The following is a 19750-nucleotide window of genomic DNA, read 5'->3' as shown; positions in this document are numbered from 1 at the left end:
CTTGGTACCAAGCTGAACAATAATTCATTTTGGTTCTACAAGAATTAGTGCTACGATTCCTTGTTTAACCCCTTTTTACAGCTCTATTCCAGCCACCTCAGATAGAGTTGCCTTTCATTCCATTTGTCTCCTCAAGCAAGCTACACATCAAAATATGAAACTTTTTTTTTTTAAGGTGGGTAAATAACTAGTCGAATTCTATCCACTTCGTAATTTGTGTAATAGTTGGCGTAAACTCGTATACCTTTACCAAAGTTACACGGATTTATGTTGTAAGAATTATATCAACTGAACAAAGTCCAAATCCCAAATATAATACCAGTCATATGTGCAAAAATTCAATCTACAAAATTGCTGAAGTTATGTGATTAAATAGTTATTCAGTGGTTTAAGTTATGACTGACCTACAAAATTTTCTAGGAACATGTTATAGATTGAATTTACACGTGTATATATCTATTTAATTTTACATAACATTACAAATAATATGTATTATACGTGATTATTTGATGTCATCTGGTATTAACTAGTAAAAAGTATAGCATTCATTGTTAAGTTGGCCAATAAAACTATTTCCGATTAAAATATATTTCCGATTAAAATATATTCTTATTGTATTTTGATCGCGAATAGCTTTATTAGCCAACTTGACAATGAATGCAAGATTTTTTACTAATTAATATCAGATGAATCAAATGATCACGTATAATACATGTTATTCGCATTGTTAGGTAAAATTAAATAGACACATATGTGTTTTTTTTTAAAAGTATTCAGCACATGATTAGTGAGGGATGAAAATTTTATTTTGTGAAATATGAGGAATAGAAAAATTCATTTTATGAAATATGAGAGATGAAAAAATTCATTTTGTGAAATGTGAGGGACTATGGATCGAATTATATGAAATGTGATTTGATAATTTTGCCCTAAAAAATAATCACGTGCAAAGCATGTGGTATATTCTAGCAAAACATTAGTTGAAAACATAGATAGAGACCAAATTTGATCGACATAAATCTATAAGGGACATAAAATTACACTTTTAAAAGTGAAGGATGAAGAAAGTTATTTTTGCAAAATGTGAGGGATATTGTGAACGATTTTTTCAAAAAATAAATGCAAGATTTTAAATGTTAATAAACAAGAAAAAAGTGAGCAAAACTTCAAAAATTGAATTTTTTTCTAAGATAATTCGAATAGGTAAATGTTCACAATGACTTGGATATTGCATACAATAGTACTAACTACTAGTTTTTTTTTTTTGTGAAAGGTTTTGAATTCAAAATCTCTTTCGTACTAAATATTAGTAGAATCCTTGCTTGAATGTAATTTTTGGAGAATATTTTTTGACACTTTTTAAAGATATAGTTTAAGTGTTAAATTTTTAGAAAACTAAAAATAATTAGAGAAAGTAAATAAATAAAAGAAAAAATAATAATTGTCAATACGTACATTCACATGTTAGGTTAAGTGTAAATTATGTATATTAAAAAGTTAAGTGTGATTTAAGTACATTAACAAGTGTACATTTTCCCTGCCGTTAAATTTAAAATTTGAATATTGTGCCTCATAGTTGAAGGTAGAAATGGTGTGAAAAGAGGTGAAAGGATAAAATAAAAAAAAATGTACATTGAATACTAATAGGTACCTGTTAAAAAAAATCCTTTTTTTTATATACATCAAATTAAAAAAAAATTAAAAAACCCTAATTTTTTACAAAAACTTGTGAAACTACCAAAAAATACAATGCAAATGGGAGAGCATTGCACAAGCACAAACAACACATGCTGATAGATTTATAATTAGGGAAAAAAATCTACTAGTACAAGAAAACTCGAGGACTTGGTCGGGCGTAATTGATCCTACTGGAAATGAAACAGCAAGAATCCAAATCCAGACCAGAAATAGACAAAAAAAAAAAAAAAACTTGCAAGTAACAATTAAAATCTTGGGTGTGGATGAGGACATGGGGTCAGAGATTAGAGGAAGAGAAAAGAAATAGTAGACGAGAAAAATATATTATCAATAGATAAAGGTGCAGAAGAAGAAGACAACGTAGTAGTAAGAAGAAGGAACCACTTAATAAGTGGACAAATAGGTGTGAAGCAGGGGGAAGGCAGAGTACAAAAGGCAACAGAAATCGTGATTCCGTGCCCTCAAACACAAAACCTTTCATCCTCTCGTCATCCATCACTACTTCATTACTACACTACACATATTATACACTACATATTACACTACACTACACCTCGATTTGATCGTTCCTTCCTCTCTCTCTCTCTCTCTTTTTCACCCTCTATCCTTCTCTGTCTCTCTCTTTCTTTCTTTCTAGTTTGCCAGTAATGGCAGTGGCTCAGTGGCAGTGCAAGAAAAGAGGGAGAGAGTTTTCATCGGGAAGGTAAAGCTTTGCACCACAAGCCTCAAACATACTACTACTACGACGACTAGTATTACTTACTTCCCTTGCACAATTTACTAGTTGTAACATTTTCCCATGGCAAGGAGGAAAGACTACACAGACTCTAAAAACTCGCTCTCTTCCTGTTGAACTCCTCCTCCTCCTCCTCCTCCTAAATTACTAAACCTATACTACTACTACTATTAGTACTTGCTAAAAAGCTACTACTACAATTCCCGCGTGCGCTCTGCAATTTCTAGTGTACTTACTACTACTCATTTGTGCTTTGTTTTGTTGGAAAAGACAGAGAGACAGAGAGTTTAGAACTAATTCTCATTTGCTGTTGAACGAGAAACGTGTTAGTATGTAGTTATAAGCATAGGGAGGAGAAAGGAAAAAAAATATTAAATCTATTTCATTTCAACAGCCTTTCTCAGACCTTATCTATATTCATCCCAGAGAGCAAAGACTAAAGTAAAGAAAAAGAAAACAAAAAAATCCTGCTTCCAGCAGCTAGCTCCGCTACTTACTGACTAACGCTACCACTATTTAGGATTTTCTGTAAAAAGGCTGAAGCCAGTAGCATAAAACTCGGGAGACCCCTGCCCTCTGCCTAGCCAGCATCAAAAGGAGAAGCAAGATTGCTAGCACATAGTAGTATAAGACAACAAGGGGAACCTCAACCAACCTTTATCATCACTGTTGAAGTTTTATGAGTGGAATAATAACTAAGGGTTAAGGAAGCCCTTGTCATACACTAGTACTAGTAGTATATAACAAGGGTAAACTGAAGACGCTAAAGTGAGGGTGTGCAAAAGAGGAAGAGTCTGTTGTGTGCGTTCTTATAATGGAGGGCTCAAGTTCAACTTCATGCTTGATGATGGCTTTTGGGGGGGACAACAGTAGTGGTGCTTTAGGAGGTCCTACAAGTCCTATGATGATGATGATGATGCCTCCTCAGATGACTTCTTCTACCCACCTTAATGCAGAGACCAATACCCTATATCTTCCTCTACCTCATGCTCATCCCAGCGACACCCAAGACCACCCCAATAATCGTCGCACTGCAGCTACTTCTGCTTCTTCTATGATGCAGCTGGATGATGAAAACCACAACAACAGTCATCATAACTTGAGCAGCAGCACCACTGGCGGTGGCAGTTTTTTCGTGGATCACAGTAACAATGATATCGGTGGAAGCTATTCTTCGTCTCCTCCTCCATCTGTCAAGGCTAAGATCATGGCTCATCCTCACTACCATCGTCTCTTGGCTGCCTATATCAATTGCCAAAAGGTTTAAAGCTACATCAAACAACCTAAAAGCTTTTAAACCAAATTCACCGCTTTCCTCTTGTTGAGGAACAAGATCCATTCTTTCTGCATCTTTTCTTGCAAAAACGAAAAACTACCCTTTCATATTTACCTCCACATGTTGTTCTACTAGAAAACTTCTACTTGCATTTATGTCGAAATATTTATGTGAGTTCTTATGCAGTTGTTTATCTCACATCAGCACAGACAGAGATGGCTGTGATGGGAGGGGTTTTGTATTCTTTCTTTTCTTGCCTTAACTGATACTCCAAGGACCACATACTCTGTTGAAAAAGATGTGCAACAGGAAACCCTTTTGGAAATAACGATGAAAGAGACAGTAATATCAGCTAAATGTGTAAAACCCTCTTTAGCAAAAATGAAAACCATTATTGCAAAAGAGCTAATAAAAATGGAACTAACTCAACTAGTCATTATAAAATTTTGCTGCAGATAGGAGCACCTCCTGAAGTGGTGGCAAGGCTAGAGGAAGTCTGCACTTCTGCTGCAAGTCTTAGCCGTAACAACACAAGCTGTATTGGTGAAGATCCGGCACTTGATCAATTTATGGAAGCCTATTGTGAAATGCTGACTAAATACGAAGAGGAACTCTCGAAACCCTTCAAGGAAGCCATGCTTTTCTTGTCAAGAGTCGAGTGCCAGTTCAAAGCTCTCACTCTTGCTTCTTCAGATTCTGGTAGATGGCCCTAAATACCTATTTCCCTCTTCTTTTTTGACTTGATGAAAGACAGTTATTCTTCTCAGATCAGATCTTCTAAAACTGTTTGTGAGTTTGTTTACTGGTCGATTTTGTCTTTTTACTCCATAGTTTAATGAACAAGTCCATCATGTGCATGTTTCCAATAAGACGACCAAGATTTAATTAACTAAGGTGTGAGGTATAAGGTGCGGATTGTCTCCTCTTCCCTTTTGGAGTATTTATTTTTCTTTACTCTTGTTGACATTGATAAAATTTTGGGTTGGGCTTCTATTTATTGTTTCTTTTGCTTCACTGTTTTACTAGGGTATAAATATGACTGCAACCTAGGTCTCTCCAGGTCTCCTGTCTTAGGAGTAATATCTTAATGCAAATAGGCTTTGTGGGACTGATCCCTGCCTTTGTTAATTCCTTCTCGGTGTTTGCGACTCCTGGAGTAAGAACCTTTTCAGTTTTTATGCATTGTTCATCTCCAGTTTCGTAGTTACTTTTAAAGTTTTTGTGAGTGTAGACAGAAGCTAGCTTCATTTTGGAGCATGTTATGCAGCTCTTAGTCCGTGAGAAGGCATTAATAGAAGTTGCAATCAACTGGACAGTTACCAGAGTTTTTACACAGTATTCAAGCTAAGACAAACTGAGTGTTTTCTAGTTGACTTCAGAAAATGAAAGGTTTTCTAGTTTCAACATTTATACAGTTTTTATTCATTTCAAATTGTATATCTTGTGCTTTTATTTTTTAACAAGTCGTAAAGTTTTGATGAACATACGGTATAGGAGAGCAAGGGTTAAAGGTGGCCGAAAACTTTGAACTTAGATTTTGGGCTTTTTGCATCTAGGTTTAAAATGGAGGAAGATAGGGTGAAGTCTTGCCTCTACGACACCATCGGTTACAAAGCATAACGTGTTGATGAACAGTTTACTAGCGTTCTCTTTGGGAGTTTCTTCATTGACTTGACTTCCTTAGCTGTCTCTTTTTGTCACCTTTTCGTTTTTTACTCTATTTGATATAACTCGTATCATTAGCTGTTTGCCAATATTCAACAAGCCAAGGGGCACACTCAAATTTATGTTTCTGTTCAAGTCTTATTATTATGGTACGTGCCAAGTTGCTTCAACTTGCACAATTTTTCATCTTTTACTCTTTAGGTTCCCATAATTGATGGGGTGCATTGGAACTTGCCTTGAAGTAGATACGTCTCATCTGTGAAAATATGGTTGATGATTTCACATACAGGTCAAGTTTGCATTAAATCACTGTACCATTTGAATCTAATCTCTAAGTTGCAGTACTGCTGTGGAAATCCTGACTGAAAACTGTTTCTCTTTACCAACCAAAAAAGGAGAGAAAGGCGAACCTTTGCTGAACTTGGATGTATGAAAAGAGCTGTCTAGTTGTTTAGCATGAATGAATATGTGTGTTACACTACTGATATTTTTTATGGCATGCACGTTTAGTGTGAGTTTACTTGTCAAATCTCTTTTTATAGCTTGAAATTTTGGTGTAGTGCAGTGGTATTTAAGGAGAAATGCCTTCATGTGCAATTACTTCTCATTGCACAATGAAATGCAATAATTGGAGGACCTAGCAACATAGGTAAGCCCTATAACGAGACTTTGAGAATGATGCAGTAATTTTCAAAAGAGAAATACACAATTCTAGAGAAGTTTATAAGTTGAATTTTAGACTTTATATTGCATTTGGAGCTAATTACACTTGAAAGTTATAAATTTAATTTATTAAGATCACTTCTTGAAAAACGAAAGGTAGTTCATTCATGCTACTTGTATTAATGGTAGCAAGCCTGATCAATATCTTATAGAATTCATTCAGCGAATGGTTTCACAGGCTTCTTATTGGTTAGACTTGCTACTTAAATTCCAAACTTTGTGCGGTACACAATTTGTGTAGGAAGCAAATCATTGCAGTTTCTACACAGTGACTTCTTATTGAAGTGGTAGAAAATGTGTCTATCATGATAATTGAAGAATTATGGTGAAATGACAAGCCTTGGGTCCCGTGCTTTTCGCTTGAAATGAAGCAGAATGATGTGCCTCTCCAAGGACCGTGATGATGCCATGTTTGAAATTATTTATTTCCACATTTTCACAAGTACTTTTCAAGAGTTCAATTAGCATGTTCAACTATTTACATAACTTTGTTTGCTTCTTAACTTGGGCTGCACCTTCTGCTGTGAAGTTAAAGCTTTTCTTTTCCTCCTTTAACATGGAATACTATGATGCACATTCTGTATCGGAAAACACAACACTAGTATCAGAAACATGTAGGTTTACTTTCCTACAGTGAACATTTTCATGAAATGATGTAATATAAGTTCTTTCATTGTTTGAACCTTCTGAAATTAAAAGGAAAGGAAAGAGGCGCATTTTTTTTTTTGGAGGGGGGGGGGGTTGTCATTATCCAATATGATTTTTCTGCCCTTCATCAAAATTTATGTATGTTTTGGGCTCTAAAATATGTTTATTCAGTGTTCCCCATTGAGGAGCAAGCAGTTAAACATGAGTAGAGTTCATGATTAAGGTGATAGATGGCTCATTACAGAAAATGCATAGGAAGAACTGATCTGTTGTTTATAAACTGACATGGTTGATTTACCTTTTTAGTTGGACAGTATGTCTGGCTATCCTTTATCAACTAAAACAAACAAAAGAAATCAGGAGGACAAGTGGCTATGGAGTGCTTCAAGTAATAAAGAAATCTCTTTTGATTAGAGCGGGATGGTCTTTAACCTTGTGAACAATAGCGAAGTGGTTCGAACCTTGCAGATTTTATAACTTTTTAAGTCACCAATTTATTTTTCCTGCTGTTAAACTTTTTTTTCATTAGCCAAATGTTACTTGTTTTAATGTTCGAAGTGTTAAGCATACTTCATTTCATTTAAATTCCTTTATGTGTGGCTCATCAATCTTGAGGGACCTTATTTGATGGGCTCACAATTGGAACAATACATCTTGAGCGCCTTTGGTTTTTATTCTTTTTCCTAATATGCTGAATATCTGCATCAGTTTCATGGTTATTATTCCGAATTATGTTGTGAAAAAATAACACATGGTATCTGAAACCAAAGGTTGGTTATTATCTGCACAAGGTCAATGAATAACTGATTAGATAATGCATGGTCTGCAAGGTCTTCTCTCGTGGTGATTGTTGCAACAAGTAGTTTTTTTTGTTTCTAGATGCTCATGAGAACACTCTTGAAATACTAGCAGCTTGTGGAGAGGCTATGGACAGGAATGGATCCTCTGAAGAGGAGGTTGATGTGAACAACAGCTTCATTGACCCTCAAGCAGAAGATCGGGAGCTTAAAGGTCAGCTTTTGCGCAAGTACAGTGGATATTTGGGCAGCCTGAAGCAGGAATTCATGAAGAAAAGAAAGAAAGGAAAGCTGCCAAAGGAAGCCAGGCAACAGTTGTTGGACTGGTGGAGCAGGCATTACAAATGGCCATACCCATCGGTAACTAATTCAACTTAGATCACCTCATAATTACCGGAGTGCATTCATTTGCTAAACATTTAGAAATTGTATTTCTCCCCGCATTTGTAACATCATAAATCGGTTGTGAACTTCTACTCTTTCCATAAAAGCATCAAGGAAGGCATTTACACACCCCTTACTAGGCTATGATTTAAAGTTCAATCACAGTAAAGCATCTCAAAGCTGTCCAAATAATAAGATGACAATAACATAGATGTAGACTTATATTCTGTTTCTAAAAATGGGGCAACTTAATGCATCAACAGGAATCACAGAAGCTGGCGCTTGCTGAATCAACAGGTCTAGACCAGAAGCAAATTAATAATTGGTTCATCAATCAAAGGAAGCGGCACTGGAAGCCTTCAGAGGATATGCAACTTGTGGTGATGGATGCCACACATCCCCACTATTATATGGACAATGTTTTGGGTAATCCCTTTCCAATGGACATCTCGCCTGCACTGCTCTAATTGAGCTGTAAGGCAATGGACTTTGCATTAGATGCCATTAAAATTTATGAACCACTACTTGCTACTGTCAACACCGGATCCTTGCTATATATGTTTTTGTAACTGCATTCTCCTCCTGGTACCAATGTTGCTACTCTTCAGTGTCTACCTTGGACACGTAGTGGATAGGTACTCTTAACACGATGTGCTGGAATATATATTTCCTTAATGCTTGCTACGTGTTTCAGCAAAATATTTGGGAGGTTAGTAGATAACTAACCATTTGCTGTGGTCATTTTCTGTGTTCTCTTGGCTATTCTCGATGAAATCCGACCCAGTTGCCCTTGACTAAAATGAGTACAAGGTTGGATTACATTTTTACATGCTGGTAATTTGTTGAATTGCCATCTGCACTTCCTATCTGTGTTAGCTTTTACTTAAAACTAAGATTGAAGCGAATAAGTCTCGCGGGAAGGCTTAGTAGTCATGATTGCCTGGATAAGACATGGTAATTATTGAATGGGAAGGAGGTTTCTGTGCGCTCTTGATCATTCACAGCCTGGTAAACACGATCCCCAGGTTATGATGCGAAATGTGCATTTAAACTGGCGACCATATTTTACGTTAGTTAGTTTCGTTTGATAAACTACCAAGCACTTGAAGGTTACTTGGCATATTGACCCTAGAGCTGAAAAATGAACCAAGTCTCGTTGCCTCTCGTTTTCGGTGCCTGGATTCATTCCGGAGGTCGGGATTCTGTAACAGCAAAATTGAGAAGGGGAAAAGAGCCAATTTCTCTCATTAGCCCTGTCTCTCGTTTTGCTCGCAGTTAAAAACTTTTATATAGCACATATCTTGACTTCCTTTGTTTGGAAAACCCAAAATCTTCTTGCATAATTTCGATGCACCTAACGCATATGGACCGTCTAGATTTTTGCGATCTAAGATGACTTTCTGAGAAGAGGATCAAATTTGAAATCTTATCATGGTATCATTTATGCAAATTTTTGAAGTACTTGTAACTTGAAAACTTTCTTTCTTTTCACATTACTCTTGCCATACGTTTGGCACTCAGGAATGACCTATGGCCTGAAAAGAAAGGCTGTTTCCATTTGTTCATTCCATTTCAATTTTGGAATGGATAATTTCAGTGGAAAAATCATTTTTTCTTGAAATGCTAATTTCAACTTTTTCCTGAAATTCCATTCTGCAAAAAAAAAAAAAAAAAAAATGTAGGGAAACTCTTTCTAATTTCATCATAGAATCCCAAATTAGCAAGATGCCGAGTTTATCCTTCTAAATAATTTTACTCCATCACCATATCTTAGAATATTTGTGAGGTCAATTAATAATTAAATGTAATTTTTTCTTGTGTTTAAAATAAAATTTTCTTTTCTAGTAGCAAACAAATGTTTTAAGAAACTTTATTCTCTGACTTGTGAACAATTGTACGGAATTTTAAAAAAAATTTATATAAAAATGAAAAATAATAAATTTAAAAGTATATTATATTCATTTGGCTTCATGTAATTTATACTTACATTACTAATTAATTAAGTATATTGCTAGTGGATGTAAAATTTTAACATCAAATTCGATATGCTAGAATGAATTACAATTGAAAAATTTTAATATCAATCATCAATTATTTTGAAAGCAAAAAATGTCAAAATTCCACTTAAACAAACAAATAACATAGTAGTACAAATCAACTAAAATATCTCATGTTCCAAAAACTAAATCCAGGGCAATTAAGTCAAAGTTGTATTAATTGTGTTCCATTTTGACATCTGACTATTGATTATACCAAATATTGGAAAATGAATGAATATCTTATTTTGACTTGTGTACCAGACACTGAAATGATAAATTTTTTTTTCCCTACCATTCTAGGTTGAAAGGTATTTCGGCTGGAAAAACTTTTTCATTCTGCCATTATCGCATACCAAATGAGGGGGTTTTTTTTTTTTTTTTTTTTTTGTCGATACGATAGATTTTATTATACACCTACTTCTACTCTATAGTCTATACTAGAGGAAAGGGGACCTAAAGAGGTCAAAAAAAACCCAGTGAATCACCACCGGTCCAAATGGGTGCCTACATACCCATTGGCGAAATTTTCCAAAAAAGCTTGGATATTAGAAAGTAGAGAGTTGAACATCTTTTAGTAGTCTCCTACTCTCTTTAGGAGTAGTTGGTTTAAAAATGAGGGTTTATAATACTTGTCAAAAATAACATTGTGGCATTGAAAGTGGCATTTCCAGGAAATGCTCTTCATCAAATTGGGTTCCTGGGCCTAAAACAGATTCATTGCTTGCCAAGCTGTAAGGTAACAAATTGATCTGTTCACCAAGTGTCCAAGACTTCAAACTTGGGCCCTAGACGGACTGGGAAACGGATTTAATCCAGCTGCGTAGCAGGTGAACACTAAATAATCTTTCAACCAAAATAAGAACAGTAAAAAGATGGCTTTGCCTTTTTTTTTTTTTTTTTTTGTTTTTTGTCAAAAGGATGTCTTTGCCATTTGCTTCACCTAACTTTCATGACGAGTGCAATTATGCTATGCATGTAATGTACTACCTCATTTAAACCTAGATTACTAATAACAAACCAAGAAAAATTAAATAGGAATATGAGAAGTCATGAAATTGGCTCCATTTTTTGTATGCCAAACTTCAAATTTCAAAATTTAAGTTCAAAAATGGCTTAAGTATATGATACCCAAATTGGCACTTGAGATAGAAAAATTCTATAGTCCCTTTGGAATGTCATTCCTTCAATTTGTATTTATCAATGTTGATATTGGTTTAAATTGACTAAATAAAATTTTGATGTCTACAAATTTGTAGATTATTTGTTGTATAAAAATGTCAAATTGAAGATCAAAATCATAATCACAATTAGAAGTTGTTTAAGGGCGAATCACGACTTTAGTCCTCCATACTGTTTAGTAAATTACAAGGGAAAGCAATAATGCCATAAATTTGTGAACAAGATGTTAAACCAGCAGAGAGGTTGGATTAGGACATGTATACATGTTTTCAGCTATTTAATTTCTTTTTCAATCATATAGAAAGGTAAATCAATGAAAGAACATGTTCAGGGGATACATCAGTCAAGTACAAAATATAGGGAGTTTAATTCAAGGAGTAACATATTTTCATATGGTGGAGAGTGCATATTAGGAGTGCAAATGAGTCAATCTCATTTGAGTAACTCGCGAGTTTAGTCAATCAAAATTCAAATTCGAGCTCGCATTAACTAAGTTCGAGTCGCTTGATGAGCTCAAACTTGAGTTCAATACGTGAAATTCGAAAGTTTATTGGCTTACACACATCCACATGTATAATTTTTTTTTATTTGTTGGGATGAAATGTCTAGTTTGTCCCTTGCTTAAAATCATATAAAATGTAAATTTACATTACTTAAATTCGATTAGGTTCAATTAACCTCGACTGAGTTTGAATTAGACTTGAGAAAGGTAAAACAAAATCAAATTCAAATTTCAAAAGTTTAACAAGTTCAAATTTGAGTTCGAATCCAAGCTTTTTTAAACTCGAGTTGAACTCGACTACTGCTCGATTCAATTGCACGCTGGTGCAAGTCAGTTTTATGCTTAAGGGAGACATTTCATTATGATCGGCAAGTGTTGAACAACAAAAGAGGCTTGTTTGGATATCCATTTGAATCTATTCGTGTGGTCTGCATGCATTCATTAATTGAATTGAACAGTGCTATTAAAACCTAAACAATTACTTAATCATCAAATTAAAATACTCTATGGTTGCTTAGTAGGAGGCTAAAGAGACATAACTTTATAAAAAATGGTATGGATTAGAGAAATGCAACTGATGTTGAATGAAGCTCTATTTTGTGAACACTTTTGACTAAAATGAGTTTAAGATGTGGATTTTTTTTTTCAAGTAAACAATTCGCTCATCTCATCTCGTCTGCAATTTTTTTTGACAGGAGAAAAATCATCTTTCTTACCAATAACTTTAACTTACCTCATATTTTCTGTCAAACAAAAGAAACTTCATAATTTTGGAGGACAACCAGAACATTTCAATTGGCAATTTGGCACCAAAGAAATTCCATATGCGGCCACGCGTATCCAGGTTATTATGTTAACATTCAAATAAAAAAACTCTTCTTTCTTTTTAATTTCCTCCATTTCTCTCAAATAAAATAACGTATTCCTCCATAGGTGGAGGGAGGTCATTTGGTTTCCCTCCCTTTCCATATTTTATAAATATATATATTTTTTATATTTGTGATAATAAAGTCTCTCTTAAATTTTTAGTGGGTTATTATCCTCTCTTAAGATCTTCTTGCTAAAGATTTCCTTTTTCTCATAGAATTTTTAGCAAGATGGTATTCTAGTAGTAAGAATTTTTAGCAAGATGGTATTCTAGTAGTAAGAGTTTTCTTAAGCCCCATTTGGATTGCTATTTTTAGGATTTTTTTTTGTAGGAAAATATATTGTGATGATTTAATGTACGTGAAATAAAAAAATAATTGAAAAATGTGTTCACGTAAAAATTTTTCTGTCGAAATTTGTTGAGATCACGTTTCAACTTGATATATGGGATGAAATAGTTAAACAGTAAATTTGGCAAGACAAGACATGCAACATAAGTTTATTGAAATCAAAGAGATTGATATCATCAAGAATAGATTGGTGATTTCATAATGAAATATTTGATATTTTCTCAAATTTGGGGTATATTTAGAGTTTCTGATCTTTTGTTTCTGTCACAGGTTGCATTTTATTTGCAACTAGTGTAGTGTAGACCTCAAAGTGAAATTATATGATATTTTGTGGGCTTTTGTGCAGAGAAAATGATAATCCTTCTCAATTTCGACTCCAACCACGAATACTTTTAACAGTTTTTTTTGGTAATAGATAGAACTCCTGGAGCCACTTTCAATTTCAATCAAAGTGCAACAAAGCAAGTTGGATTTCCAAAATCCAAACTGATCTGTATTTGTTGTCACTTGTAATTTAACCTCAACTTATCTGTATATAAACAGATAGCCTTCCAATTTCACCAAAATTATGCCGGTGCCCCTAAATCCTCGAAGCAGACCGAACCAACGATCCCTACCCCCTGCAAATTTTACCGTTTGGTATAGCGCAGACGCAGACCCAGACCCAGAAAACAGCTATAAATAATTACTACCAAAACCCGTCTATTTCAACGGAAGATAAAATAAAAAATACAAGCAAAGCTTCTCAGTCTTTACAGCAAAGCCAAGCGCAGCACAGTCAAAGGAAAGAAACCCTCCTCTTTCCTCATTTCTTGTTCCCCATTTCCCCTTCGCCATTTCTCCCATGGCCAAAACCAGACCTGGCAAGCGGGACCTGGACTCGTACACAATCAAGGGCACCAACAAAGTTGTCAGAGGTATGTATATGTTTATAGCTAGATTGCCTATTTTCTCATTTTGCATATCCTATCTCGTTGTGTGATAGAAATATTCGTATGGATGAATTATTCATATGACTGTTTTTTTTTTTAACTTTGATGTGCCTGGGCCTGGGGTCTTATAATGGGAAGTGAAGTGTTTTAGGGCGAGGGTTGGGGGGGTTAATGATGTTTGTTTGGGGTAAACTGTGCTAATTGAGTTTACATGCATGTCATAAAGTGCAAAGTTTGTCTTTTTTGGCTTCTGATAGCTAATCCTAAAATGAATTTTACATTTGATTTTTTTCTTTTTACGAAGAACCAAGAAAAAATTTGGGTTTTTTTTTCTAAATGTCCCTTATGGGTTGGAGAATGGTGTTGTCTAGAGCTGGCAATTAGAGTATATGTCCAGCTATCCATCCACATAAACCTCGCTTAAGTTGGTGCATTTAAATGGATTATCCATGACATTCATGCATACCCAATTAATTATAAAACCAAAAAAAAAAAATTTTTTTTTCATAATACAAACTGGCACACACATTCACACACTCAAACACTCGTCTGCCCTGTTGCAAGCTTTGACTACTCGACCCACCTGAAAATTTTAAAGAGTTCCCATTTCTGTAGTTCTACTTGTACGCTTGGGAAGTCTCAAGAAGCTGCTTTTTTAGCCATTGGGAAGCATTGACTGATTTTATTTATATTCTTGATCTGAATTTGGAGTTGAAGTCCTTTTTTTTATCTGCAATACAAGAATTAGTTGGGGCATTTTTTTGGGTTGACCCAAATGTGGTACTAGCATGGATGATGGTAAGTTTGGAATTTAAGGCTGCGCTGAAGCTTGCCAAGTTACTGAACAATGGTTATAATTACTTGCGCAAATACGTGGTACTTTGAACTGGGTTGGATTTTTGAGCTGTTTGAAGACTGCTCTTAATTTCTATTCACCAGCATTTGAACCATGGGTTCAAAATTGACCCAGAACTGAGAAGAGATGGTGCAAATGGGAAAATTAAGTGGACATGTGCATATTTAGGGTTATTTTTAGCATAAGCTTCCTATGGGTTGGAGTTGGAGTATATGTGGACTGACTAAGCCGGAGGAGGATTTAGTTGTTTTTGGTGTTTGGAGAGTTGGTTAAATGGATGGATAATGGTTTTGCATTTATTTATTTGAATCCAATCCATTTAGATTGATTAACTACATGTTTGTAATGGGTTTGGATATATTTTACGCATGATGCTTTTAAGTAAAACCATTAATCAACCAATTATCCATGTTGCCACTTATCCAGTTGTCCTCCTAATGTAATGTAGGACACTATTACATTCATACTTTTTATGCATGCATGTAATAGAGACGGTATGTTATAACAAGTGTTTTATTCTTTCCTTTTCTTGTTTGAGCCTAGGGAAAAATGTGACTGAAATATTAATGCCCTTTTGGGCCCGGAAGGATGGTTGTGCAGATAATTTTTTGTTATATGGGATAGATTTATTATTTAAGGTGCCTTGCTTTGTATCGGAATTGAAAATAAATTTGTCAAAGGAAATTTTTTATGTGCTTAGTAACTGAGGGTTGTTTACTGTCCTCTTTTGTGGATTTGAAGCTGGGGATTGTGTGTTGATGCGCCCATCGGAAAGTGATACGGCCCCCTATGTGGCACGTGTTGAGAAGATTGAGGCTGATAATCGAAGCAATTGCAAGGTTCGAGTAAGGTGGTATTATAGGCCAGAGGAGTCACTTGGGGGGCGGAGGCAGTTCCATGGAGCAAAGGAGTTGTTCCTGTCAGACCATTTGGATGTTCAGAGTGCTGATACTATTGAAGGGAAGTGCATCGTCCATACTTTCAAGAATTATACCAAACTTGAAAATGTAAGGCCTGAGGATTATTATTGCCGATTTGAGTATAAAGCTGCTACTGGTGCTTTTCTTCCGGACCGTGTTGCAGTGTGAGTATTGTATGCTTATGCCTGGTATAGTTTTTAGGATTAAGTTTCTCTTTTCTTTAGTTGCTAAGCACTCTTGTATGGTTTGTAATGAAGGTACTGCAAATGTGAGATGCCATATAACCCTGATGATTTAATGGTGCAATGTGATGGGTGCAAAGACTGGTATTGCTCACCAACTTTCTCTCATGTTTCTATCAGTGGATTCATGGTTGTAGTTGTATTACTTGGACCTTGAATTTCTGCGTAACATGAATTGTTCAAGCAAAGAAGCTTGAGAAAAAAAATGCTTTCTGCCACTTAAAAGACTTCCCATCCCTCAAGATCTAGTTGTAGTGTAGGGAAAAGAAGGGAGAAAGGTTTTGTTAACTGTCTGTTTTGCAAGGGCGTTAAGATATAGGCATAGCATTTTTTATCCCCTTTCAGTGAAAAGCAGGAACTAAATGATGTTTGAAGAATGCTATCCTTTGGTAATGATATACCTTGAGTTTTCATATGTGCAAGATGTGGATTGTTAAGAAGATAAAATTTTTGAAGCATTGTTCTATTTCTGGAAGGCAATACTTCCTATGATTCTCTTTCATGATTAGTTCCCTTTTTTGGGCGATAAACTCCCCCTTCCACCTCAAAGGGAAGAAAAAATGAACAATAAAAATTAAGTGTGGGAATAAATAAGCCTATACTCAAGTATTTGTTTAGTTTGTTCTTGGGTTTCTTTTCTACCTTGTAATCTCTCCAGTCTTAATTTTCTGAGCAACAATATCTGATGCCATGATAGGTATCATCCTGCTTGTTCTGGGATGAGTATTGAACAGGCGAAGCAATTGGACCTGTTTGTTTGTTCTGATTGTGCATCTGTTGATGTGAAAAAGCCTCCGACCAAATTAACTGAATCTCCAGTAATGAATGGAAAGGTGAGGCTCATTAATTGCAGATTTTGCCCAATTACAGTTCTTTGTCTACAATTTTTCCTGCAGGAATAGCTTGAATGCAACATTAGTTTAACATTTGCATAAAGTGGTTATAAAAACAATTGCGGCTGTATTTTAAGCTGCATATATATATATATATATATCACTAACTGTTTGGTGTGACATGTACATTTGTTGAATATCCATTGATTGGTCAGCATATTGAAAATTTTCTGGTACTACCAGTCGCAGGTTGATGCACGCTTGCAGGTGACTTCTAATCGAATAAAATCATTTTTTTTTAGTTTTATTTCCATGAAGCACCATTGATTTTTTGGTGGGGTGAAATTTGTCAACGATTTGTGTATACTTGCCATTTTACTGTCAAAGATTTATGCTCTTTTACAATTTTCCACGTTATAGTGTTTTGTTTTATGGGCAGTTATTATGTGATTACTTCAGCATATATAATCATGGACATTGACCTTTAAGAATAGGTTCTAGTCCCCATCTTCATGGGAAGGGTTAGCATTGTTACCATTTTTCTTTTGCCATAGATGGACTTTACCCAGGAAAACACAAGTATATTTGGTCAATTGGCAAGGGGAAAGAAAATGTTGGAATGGCTGCTTAGCTTTCAAAGTAGAAGACAAGTTCTGCAGGCCTACACTCATGCTTGTGTATACAGATATAAATTCTGCAGGGCCAAATCATATGTTTGCTCTGCCCCGGGATCTTTGTTTATTGACAATACATAAAGCATCTACTTTTTATCTGACCTTAACTCATACTAGTTTTTACTTCTGGTGCCATAGCCTTTAGATGTAAACATGGAAAGAGAAGACTCTCTACTGTTGACAGAAAAGGCATCATGTAGCAATTTGTGATTACTATTAAGACTGGTGTTGATTACCATATGTTGTGACTAGTCTTTAAGATGTTTGCTACACGTATGTGATTGCTTTATGTGTTAGTATATTTTGCATGAATATAAATAAAGAATTGCTGTCATTTTGAGTGCTTGATCCTTAGTGTTTGGTCCTTGGATTACGTCTCACCTTACTTTTTGACAGTGAATCCGACTGTTGCAAAACCTTCAGCTTAGAGTTTGTTCATATTCAATATGTTTTCTTGTGTGTATGACAGCAACTGTCTGGAAGTAGCTTGATGCTGGAGGTCTCGGCCTCTCCCTATAATTGAACTGCTGAAATTGGGTCTGTTTGGTTAGCGTGATTTCTTTTGTCCTGTTGCCTTGAGCAGTTGTATTTTATCACCCATTATGGCTTTTATGGGCCAAGGATCTCTCTCTCTCTCTCTCTCATATAAATTCTTGCATAGTTGCTGCACGGTATTTACTGAAGTGTGAATTGTAGTGTCAGAGAGAAAAAGGGATGTCATATGCCTCAGTTTGTTTAGGGCTGTGCCAAGAAAAGTTCTAGCAACTATCACAACATTACTCCAATGTATGATTTCTTTTGTCACAAGGGTGTTTTGCATGCCAACTGCTATCATAGGAAAGTTTTTCCTCCTGTTGGTATTGAAACCCATGTGGTAGGAGTAATTACATTTATCTTTTCATCCCTTCTTATCCAACATCTAAGTGATATAATATTTATTCTTGATCTCATTTAAATTTTAATAAAAGCCCGTGGTTCTTACAGTTGGAAACAAAGCGGCAGAAGAAGTAAGCTGGGGGAGCACAACGATGCTGTTGGAGAGATTGTCAATTTTCATTATTCTGGTGTTGTTGTGATGTTGTATAGCTGCGGTGGATATATTTTGTCATCTCCTGAATGGGTAAATTGTATGGATATTAGTAGATGGCTTTGAAGCTTGTGATATGCTCCGAATGAGCTTCTGCTGTTGCAAATGTGAAGCCAAATTTTAGATAAATTAACTTTGTTGGTTTTGAATTTTCGATGTCGTCAAGCAAAGAATTTGGGCTTTTACTTTATTTGGAAAGGCTAAATTTGCATTTGAAGATCGTTTTACTACTATCTTTGGTTTTGATATGCTCAGAAGAATTTGGATTTTTACTGTCATAATATCAGGGGCGGAGCCAGAAGCAAACTGAGGGTAGGCAGTTTCCCCATTCTTATCCATTTTGCTCCCAATATTTTATGAAATTCTTTTTCTTATCTGTATTACCCCTTCTAAACATTTTTAATATTTCCTTCTTATTTTCATTGTTCTCCCTTAATAATCTAAAAATTCTTAATTCTGACATTTCATGAGAATATTCGATTTAATTAAAGCTAGTTATTGAGGTAAATCTGATGACAAACTCTTTTGACGTTTCTAAACCACCACACATTATGGTACAATTTAGACGCCAAAGCATAATTGACATAACGCTAGAAAGATATGTTTAACATAAACGCCATTTAATTGTAAATTTACTGTAACTACATTTGATGCGGTGTCAGAAATTGAATCCTCCGAACCCTAGGGTTCTAACTCTACCACTGGCATCATTGATTGGAGGATGGATGGCCGCTTTCAACTCAATTATGTTTTTTGCTTCACGAATAATTAACTCCTGCATCTGTAGATGCTTCTGCTGGTGCATGGAAGATCATCAGAATTTTGATTCGTTTCATTTTTACATGACGACGGTGTAATTACTAGTAGTTGCTTTACGTAATTGTTATTCATTTTTGTTGTTAATCATGAAAAAATGTGTTCTCGATATCTTTATTAGTTCGGGCTAAGCTGCCCGATAAAGGGGGGCTTAGATGTTCGTTCTCTGAAAATAGTGTCATTAATTTGGAAAAGTATCATAAGTCAGGGACTTCAATAAACATGTGTGTATTTATATGGTAATTTTGGTGTGATTCAAGTGTCTTAATGAAGTTTTAAAAAATCTTATTTTTATTATTTATTAAGGTAAAATATTTATCTTATACGGCATAAAAAATATGAAAATTATTTTTTATTTTTATTTGATCTCGATTAGGCTCGAAACAAGTGAGTTCCACCGGGTTAGAGATCGAGTTTGAGCTTAACTCGAGCTCGAGGTTCATGAAATTGAGGCCAGACCGCGGTATATCAAGTTCAACTACATGAGCACCGAATGAATGGAAGCAAAATGGCACATTATTTAATC

At 35.2% G+C, this 19750-nt stretch overlaps 2 protein-coding genes across 4 annotated transcripts; both read left to right on the top strand.

Moving 5' to 3' along the window:
- Nucleotides 1-2126: 2126 nt before the first annotated feature.
- Nucleotides 2127-8607, top strand: LOC113708857 (homeobox protein knotted-1-like LET6). Of its 3 annotated transcripts, none has more exons than XM_072064298.1 (4): nucleotides 2127-3695; nucleotides 4166-4409; nucleotides 7656-7903; nucleotides 8191-8607. In XM_072064298.1, the coding sequence occupies exons 1-4, from the start codon at nucleotides 3249-3251 to the stop codon at nucleotides 8392-8394; spliced, it is 1143 nt and encodes a 380-aa protein (XP_071920399.1). In that variant the 5' UTR covers nucleotides 2127-3248; the 3' UTR covers nucleotides 8395-8607. The 3 variants fall into 3 exon arrangements, with proteins under 3 accessions (XP_071920399.1, XP_027087316.1, XP_027087318.1); XM_027231515.2 differs by having other exon boundaries at nucleotides 7626-7903; XM_027231517.2 differs by having other exon boundaries at nucleotides 2138-3695; nucleotides 7659-7903.
- A 4963-nt stretch (nucleotides 8608-13570) lies between these two features.
- LOC113709113 (chromatin remodeling protein EBS) lies at nucleotides 13571-18625 on the top strand. The gene is made up of 5 exons (XM_027231860.2): nucleotides 13571-13781; nucleotides 15394-15736; nucleotides 15830-15898; nucleotides 16512-16647; nucleotides 18306-18625. The coding sequence occupies exons 1-5, from the start codon at nucleotides 13709-13711 to the stop codon at nucleotides 18330-18332; spliced, it is 648 nt and encodes a 215-aa protein (XP_027087661.1). The 5' UTR covers nucleotides 13571-13708; the 3' UTR covers nucleotides 18333-18625.
- The last annotated feature ends 1125 nt before the right edge of the window (nucleotides 18626-19750 follow it).

This window comes from Coffea arabica, chromosome 9c, assembly GCF_036785885.1.
Source record: "Coffea arabica cultivar ET-39 chromosome 9c, Coffea Arabica ET-39 HiFi, whole genome shotgun sequence".
Lineage (NCBI taxonomy): Eukaryota > Viridiplantae > Streptophyta > Magnoliopsida > Gentianales > Rubiaceae > Coffea > Coffea arabica.
This window is presented reverse-complemented; position numbering and strand designations above follow the sequence as displayed.

Bases quoted from the DNA above. Each gene is read 5' to 3' on its own strand.
- LOC113708857 (XM_027231515.2), top strand. From the start codon at position 3,249: ATGGAGGGCTCAAGTTCAACTTCATGCTTGATGATGGCTTTTGGGGGG. The intron at 4,410-7,625 runs GTAGATGGCCCT...TTTTGTTTCTAG, and splicing joins TCTTGCTTCTTCAGATTCTG to ATGCTCATGAGAACACTCTT. The intron at 7,904-8,190 runs GTAACTAATTCA...ATGCATCAACAG, and splicing joins ACAAATGGCCATACCCATCG to GAATCACAGAAGCTGGCGCT.
- LOC113709113 (XM_027231860.2), top strand. From the start codon at position 13,709: ATGGCCAAAACCAGACCTGGCAAGCGGGACCTGGACTCGTACACAATC. The intron at 15,899-16,511 runs GTATTGCTCACC...ATGCCATGATAG, and splicing joins TGTGATGGGTGCAAAGACTG to GTATCATCCTGCTTGTTCTG. The intron at 16,648-18,305 runs GTGAGGCTCATT...TGGTTCTTACAG, and splicing joins CTCCAGTAATGAATGGAAAG to TTGGAAACAAAGCGGCAGAA.